The sequence below is a fragment of the Austrofundulus limnaeus genome, unplaced genomic scaffold, assembly GCF_001266775.1.
Source record: "Austrofundulus limnaeus strain Quisiro unplaced genomic scaffold, Austrofundulus_limnaeus-1.0 Scaffold245, whole genome shotgun sequence".
Lineage (NCBI taxonomy): Eukaryota > Metazoa > Chordata > Actinopteri > Cyprinodontiformes > Rivulidae > Austrofundulus > Austrofundulus limnaeus.
Window position 1 is genome coordinate 19,902 of NW_013952647.1, and position 7,561 is coordinate 27,462.

General features: G+C 40.2%; 1 protein-coding gene across 1 annotated transcript in view; it reads left to right on the top strand.

The window, feature by feature from the left end:
• Positions 1–2,272: 2,272 nt before the first annotated feature.
• The window catches only part of jade3 (jade family PHD finger 3), a gene marked incomplete in the record, with an annotated part of 21,774 nt that continues 16,485 nt past the window's right edge, over positions 2,273–7,561 (top strand). The window contains 5 exon segments of the mRNA XM_014020226.1: positions 2,273–2,405; positions 5,076–5,135; positions 5,963–6,045; positions 6,136–6,293; positions 6,418–6,608. Of these exon segments, the coding sequence (XP_013875680.1) occupies positions 2,381–2,405; positions 5,076–5,135; positions 5,963–6,045; positions 6,136–6,293; positions 6,418–6,608 (517 nt within the window).

The window sequence follows — 7,561 nt, forward strand, 5'->3', positions numbered from 1 at the left end:
CTGTGCGTACGAACGGTTCTTGCATGAGGCCCATTGTTCTACATCATCATGCTCCATTTCAGTCCTCCATCTGAGAAGATTTGGTGAGCAGCTTCTGTCTCTGACAGCATCCACATCATCTTCAGCATCCTCACTGCTGCTCCTCTGGCTCCACCTCTGCCTCCTCCCAAACTTGAAGATGGCTGGTCCTCACTACAAGACAAAAAGAAAGTAGCAATGAATATTCAGCTAGTCACACACACAGACCCACACACACACACACAATCAATATATATAGTAAAAACAAGGCAGGGTTTACAGAGCAAACATTAGGTTGATACCCCAAAAAATTGCTTTTTTGAAGAGACAAATGCGCACAGTATTTACACATACTAACTCTAAATACGCATATATTGTACAAAGTAACTTACTTATTACACTGTGATAAAAAATAAACATACAACTATTCAAATATTCATAAAATAAAATATAAAAGTAAAAACTGGCTTCATTCACAAGAAAGATGCTCTCAGAAACTTCAAGTTGTCTTTCTTCACAAGAAGCTGGTTCATCAACGTCTTCTTAGGTCTCAAAATCATCCTGGAACCTCCGTGGTGGTTTGACTCTTGAAGAACATCTTCCAGACTTTATTCTAACTAAATATTTCCTCTCCACTCTGAAAAAAACACGCTGTCGCTCGTAACTTTGGAGGAGGTTAAACAAAGAGGTTGTTTTGCGGACTTACTGCAACTGGTCACATATAAAACCACATATACTGTATCAGRGAAAAGCCCAGGTTCCTGGCTTTCAGGAACCGTTGGAAGTTTTCAGATTGCACAAACTGTTGAGAACTTATGGTGTTTTAAAAAAAGGTGACAAAATGTGTCAGTGTCGACGCTCCGTGTTAAAGCCTGGCGGGGAGGCAGGTAAAYTCTGGCGGCCCACCAGGCTGATATGTTAACTCTTGTTGCAGTTTAGATCTGCATGCTGCACACTTGTCCTCCTGGCGCTCCAGGAACAACATTTTCACTCAGCAGTCACCAACAAACAGATGCTAATGTCTTATAAACACAAATATATTCTGGGTCCAATTAATGTGTGACCTTTCAGTCCTTTTTAAATGCAGATATTTGGCCTGCCCGACCCTAATAACCCGAGCCTTGTTTCAAACACAAAATCACTTGTTGCTGTGCACTTCTGCAACATGGAGGGGTGTTTTTATTTATCTTTATTTTTAATTAGACACCAGCCAGGCTGCTTGTTGCTCAATAGCTCCACCTGTTAATGTTGATCAGCAGCTTGGTGGATGTACGACATCAGTTTAGGGTTCATCTTTGTAGCCTTGAAAAGTCCAGTAAGTGGTTAGGTTGCATTTTACATTGAATTATTTAGTTTAACCCTCTTAACTTTGTTTCAGATGTTTATTTAGCATTGTGTATATTTTTGTGACAGTCTGACACAAACAGTGAAACTGATGTCTTCCTGAGTTTGTTATTTATTGTTTTCCTCCATTAGTTTTTAAGCAGAGAAACACCGTCGGATCATTTGTGTCAGAAGCAGACATACAGATGCTTTCAGAGCTCTCCTGAACTTTTTGTTGCAGAGGTTGCATCCGAGGAGACGGTGTGAATAATTATCAGTTAAAAACTGCCTTATTTTTTTTTTCCTGTTTGTTTTATTTTGGTAGAAAGTGGAACAGGCTGTGCCTCCTCCTCCTGTCCTCATGGGGAATGTGAGGCATGTCCTGTCTTAAAACAGATCACTGTATGTGGGGGCACATCAGGTCCGGGTCCCTCTGCGTTTTCAAACCTAAGTGAGTCATTGGGTGGTTCTGTGGGCTGAAAGTAAACTCTGTTAGTTTGTGAAGTCCATCCTGTTTCTCCTCCGTTCAGCTGCAGCAGAACTACAGCGGAGGAGGAGGGAACAGTATTTCACTGCTCTTCTCAATAGTGCACGTGTTTAGAGTGGTAGTTGACATTTTGCTTTAAAAAGTCTAGTAAAAACCACAAGTCCAGGACCTGTGGACAAAATAGATTTTTATTCTTGCACTTAACCTCTTGAGGCCCCCATGTCCTGGTTTCTTTTAACCTCTTTTAACTTAAGATCTGTCATTTGACATGTTTGGTATCCACAGAAACATCAGAATCTTGGCTAAAAGCTCATAAAAACATTTCTACATCCACCAAACTCTGTTAACTCCACAAGCTGTTGAATCAGAAAGTAAACTTTTAACAAAACCTGTAAATCCATCTCCATCTTCTTCCGCTTACTCATATTTGGGTCACTGCAACAGGTCCAGGAGAGAAACCCAGACCTCCCTCTCCCCAGCGACACTTTCCAGCTCATCCTGGGGGACCCCGAGGCGTTCCCAGACCAGTGAGGATACACAATCCCCTTCTCCATGAGCACGTTTCTACTCTATTCAGGTTAGGTCAGGTTTTTGTCACAGTGRTTGTGTAACCGTGGACGGCCAGTTTGTTGGAAACCTCCCGGTTATCTGCTCAGCTTCGTCTCTTTTACCTCTCTCCAGGAAGTGTTAAAAAGTTCTGCCTTTCTCAAGATCGCCAAAAAGGTTAGATGTTTTTATCCCCTTCTAGGGTTGTTCTGAATCCGATATTGATATCGGATATCGGTCCGATATCAGCCAAAAAATGAGTATCAGATTTTATCTGCCTGCATAAAAATTGTCCAATATAAGCGCTCTGATATTAGCAGTTCAATCCAGCAGTTCACTGACTCTGCTCCAGTGTTTCTATCCAGCAGCACTTGGATCCAGCATGCAGCGCTCACGTGATCACAACAACATGCTGCGCTAACAAGTTGGCAAGAATGTCGGAAGAACTTTCTATTTTCATCAGGAACAGAGTTGAAGCTAAGTGCAAAGTTGTCATGCYCGTTTTCCAAGGGGGCACAGAACCYTGAACGTTTTAAACCGGAGCGACAACTACTCTCCACCCTTGCAGCAGCTTTGCGTTTTGGCTCGGTTCAGCCTTGGTCCAGTGACCGCACACAGCCGCGCTGTTTCGGAACCTCCTCTCTGGTCCGGTCGGTGGTTCTAAGCTGGCAGAAGCGAGGACAGCACGCTTACAGTTTTGACATCCCGTGGATTAGCTCTGGGATTGATTGACAGAAGAAAGGAGAGCGCAGCTTTTGTTTTGGAATATGAGCGCGACATGACGAGAGCAGTGATAAAAACTGCTCCCTGCAGGAGAGAGAGGCTAATCTCCACATGATGCTCAGAAAATGCAGCAGTAAGAAAGGTAGCTATCAATTTAAATAACTGACTAATTCTTACTATTTATTTTTTGCTCGTTATTAGAGTGATGTTTAATTTGTTTACACACTTGTTTGAGTGAAGATTAAGTGCAATGATCACGTTGTTTTAGTTACAGTCAGTAAAATTGGAGCTACGGTATCGGACAATTCTCAAAGTTGTGATATCAGTATCGTATTGGAAGTGAAAAAGTTGTATCGGGACATCCCTATCCCCTTCACCATGTCATATTGCACTGCACGGTAGGCAGTGTATCGAATATACTCGATGTTTCCTGAGTTTTTCYATGTACAATGGTTAAAATGGCTTCGTTGTAACCATCGAGTACAAATCATCATGCAAACAATAAGCTGCGTCCCTGCAAGTTTTGATTTTTCGACACACTTGAACGTGTCACTAGCCCCCTCCCTTCTGGACACAGAGAGAGGAGCATGTGTGCGTAGGGAAAACATGGCGGCAGCGGGAGATTCGGGTGAGCATGCGACTAAAACTGAAGACAACTCGGATAGTTCTGAAGAGAAACAACATTGGATCAATAATCTGGCAGTGGTTTGGATTTCATAAAGAGGATGTCGAACAAAATGTGGTAATTTGCAAAACATCCCGTTCTGGGTTAGTCAATTTTATCGTCACTGTTTATTCTTTTGATTTTGTATTTTAAAGCCATCACATTTTTTGATTTTACCAGTAAATCAGAGACCAGTAAATCAAGCTTTTTTTTTTCTTCTCAACTCTCTCTTCATCACGACCGACCAAAGCAACCCCGCTCTGTCAATCCATCTCCTGCTACATCCTCCCATCACTCAGGAACAAGACACTCCGATACTAAACTCCTCCACTTGAGGCAGAGACTCTCCCTCGACCCGGAGGGACCATTCCACCGTGTTGCAGTCGAGAACCATGATCTCAGACTTAGAGGAACTGATTTTCATCCCAGCCGCTTTGGACTAGATCGCTCTTAGTAACAAGACACTCCATACTACAGCACCCCCCACTAGAAATGCGCAATATAGATGATATACGGTAGAAACGATATAAATTTGTCCTATGATAGAGATCTGTAGTCTACCGGCCATGTACAAAGACTTGCCTGGATTTCTTACTGAAACGTGGCGTACGGTCAAATCCAGAAAACTGTGTACACACAAAAAAATCCAGATGTATCAAACCGTGCGTACGCCTGAATCCACGCACGTTTGTTTTATACATCACAATTAACGTGGATAAATGCATGAATCAGTTTTTCCGCATCATTTTTGGACAAGATGTCTCTAATTTTAGTGAATTACACAGGTTGAAGAAGGCGGTCCTGGTAACATTTTTAATGTGGGGTTTAAAAGACATGTCCTGATCAAAAATAACACCAAGGTTCTTTACATTAGAACTGGAGGCCAGATTAATGCCATCCAGAGGAGTTGAAAGGCTACAAAGTTGATCCCTAAGATGTTCAGATCCAATAACCACAGCCTCTGTCGTATGTGAGTTTAGAAGCAGAAAGTTAAGTCATCCATGTTTTTATGTCGTTAAGACATGCATGTAGTTTAAGTAACTGGTTGGATTCATCAGATTTCATGGATAAATATTACTGAGTATCATCAGCATAACAATGGAAATTTATCCCATGTTGTTTAATAACTTTACCTAATMGAAGAATATATAAAGTAAAGAGGATTGGTCCAAGCACTGAACCTCTGCGTCCCCGTCCTCCACGCTGACATGAAACAGTTATTTTTATCGAGAGGATCTACCAGCATGAAGTGTACGGTAATTTAATTTATTATTAATTAGAATCAAATGCTCTTTTTGTTTGTGTCTCCTGCAGGTTGTTACAGTATGAAACGTCTCAGGTCGTCCAGCAGCAGTGACAGTTCCGACAATGAGAGTGAGTCCTTTTGTTTCTAAAACACATGCAATAAAATAAATACAGCCTTATATAATCAGTTTTAATTGTTTCCTGTTTATGTTGTATGTTTTGTGAAAGAACTGCCTATTTATTTCACCTAAAAAGTCCCTAATCCTCTTTCAGGACGGGCTTTTAAACAGTACATATCATGCAAAAGCCAATTTTTTAGCTGTTAAATACATTTTGTTGTGTATTTGGAGTTTTTAGGGGGCAGAAAAGTTGAATTTAGTCTCTATTGGTGCTGCAAAGATGTCTTTATATTCTATCCGGGCCATACCTTTCAGTTTTCACTATACCTTATTGTCTTTTGAACAATAATGTCACAATGTTTGCTGCAGAACTGGTAGAAATGGTAAATCATGGACGGCTTACCAATTTCTTGAACTTACTAACTTTAACTTTTTACTTTTTTGCCAAAATCATCAATATTAAAACAATAAAACGATTGAACCACTTCAGTTGGTGTGTAAAATATATGAAAGTTTAATGTTTATCACTACATTACAGAAAATGATTAACTTTTTCACAATATGCAAATTTTTTGAGAAGGACCTGGATACAATATCAATAAACATTTTCATTGAATTGAATTGAATCAAATTGTGATTAATTGGTGCAGAACTTTATGAATCGAAATCAAATCGGTTTATATACAGTTTATGTGTACTGGCCATTTTTCAACTGGTCTTAAAATTGAGTGTATTAACAAATATCACAGCATTCTGCTTTTTATAATGACTTTAAATCATCCAGATATCACGGAGTCCTTTTATTCTCTTGTTAATCCAAACTTTGTTTTCTTTTAGGTCCTTCGACCTCCTTCTGCTCCTCTAACAAATATGGCAGCAAACCTGGAACCCCCGCCTCCAACCCAAAGAAACCAGCAGAAGTAAGAACCATGTTTGTCATTGATCTCAGACCGCTGGGAGTTTTAYTAAAGTCTGGATCATAAAGTAAATGTTTACGGTTCTTTCTGCAGGTGTTCAGAAAAGACCTGATAAGTGCCATGAAGATACCTGATTCCCACCACGTGTCTCCAGAGGACTACTATCTGCTGGCAGACACCTGGAGGCAGGAGTGGGAGAAGGGAGTCCAGGTGCCAGCGAGTCCAGACACCATCCCAGAGCCGTCTGTCAGGTACACCTGCCCTGAACTCAAGAGTTCTGCCTGTATCAGCCCGTCCAAACCCTCTGCTTAGCTTCTTCCCTTTTAGAGTAACTCAAGTATCCTGAAAGATTGAGTTTGTTCTGTTTGTGTTCAGAGTTATTGCTGAGAAGCCCAAAGAAACTCTTTACACCCACCAGAGGAAGTACGTTCAGTGTTCAAGCCAGGAATCGACAGAACCAGGATATGTCAACATCAAAGAGCTGGCAGAGGCCATGTGTCGCTACGATCTGGACGATATGGATCTGTACTGGCTGCAGACGCTCAACCAGGAGCTGAGCAGGATGGGTAAGAATAGCACGCTGTAGGACAAATAAAAGATCTCGATAAGACAAGTCTACTTGTACTGTCYGCCACAAGTCATTTCTATGATTCTTGTTTTTAAAAAATGTAGTTGATGTCACCATAAAAGTTTAAATGTTGAGGTTAAATGTTAACTAGAAAAACTGCATTTCCTGCGAAAATGCTAGTGTGAATGCTTCTTGCTGAAAACCTAAACTGAAAGCTGCCGAAACTGAGCTGAAAATATTTAATAGCGAGTGTTAATGTGAGTTAAATTTGAAAAGCTGAAAGAGGCAAAAAAAAACTAACTTTGCAGAAAAACAGTAAAAAGGTAGTTGAAATATCAGAAAACAGCTAAAATAGCTGAATATAGCAGAAAACATCTGTATAAAGCATAAATGGCACAAATTAGCAGAAGAAAAGCACAAAAAGTAGAAAAAAAATTACAAGAATAAAAGCAAAAAAAGCAGATCTAAATATGAAATAGCTTTAAAAAGCTAAACTCATCATAAAAATAAGCTAAAGGTAGCTGCCGTAAGTCGTAATTAACATCCAGAAAGCTAACATTTTCAGTAAAACAGCTAAAATGTTCAGTAAAACAGCTAAAATGTAGCTGGAAATACTTTATCTAAAGGAAGCAAAAGAAGCATAAGTTTACTGAACTTAGCAGAAATAAGTTGTATTAGCTTTAAAGGAGATGTAATATGGGGGTCCTAGAACAAGTTAGGATCCATCTGTGGGCTATACAAAACATGTTCGTTTGATTTAATTCACAAAATTAACCGTCGGCTGCGGACATGAGCGCCTGCTGCGAAGCAGGAGGAAAGGAGAGAGAAAAAGTTCAAAACTTAATTCAAGCGGCAGATGAGGTTGGGAGATGGCTGTTTAATGTATGCTTTAATATTGCTAGAACATTGCCATCAAAAATAAAAATAAAATTAATCCACACATCTCTGTCC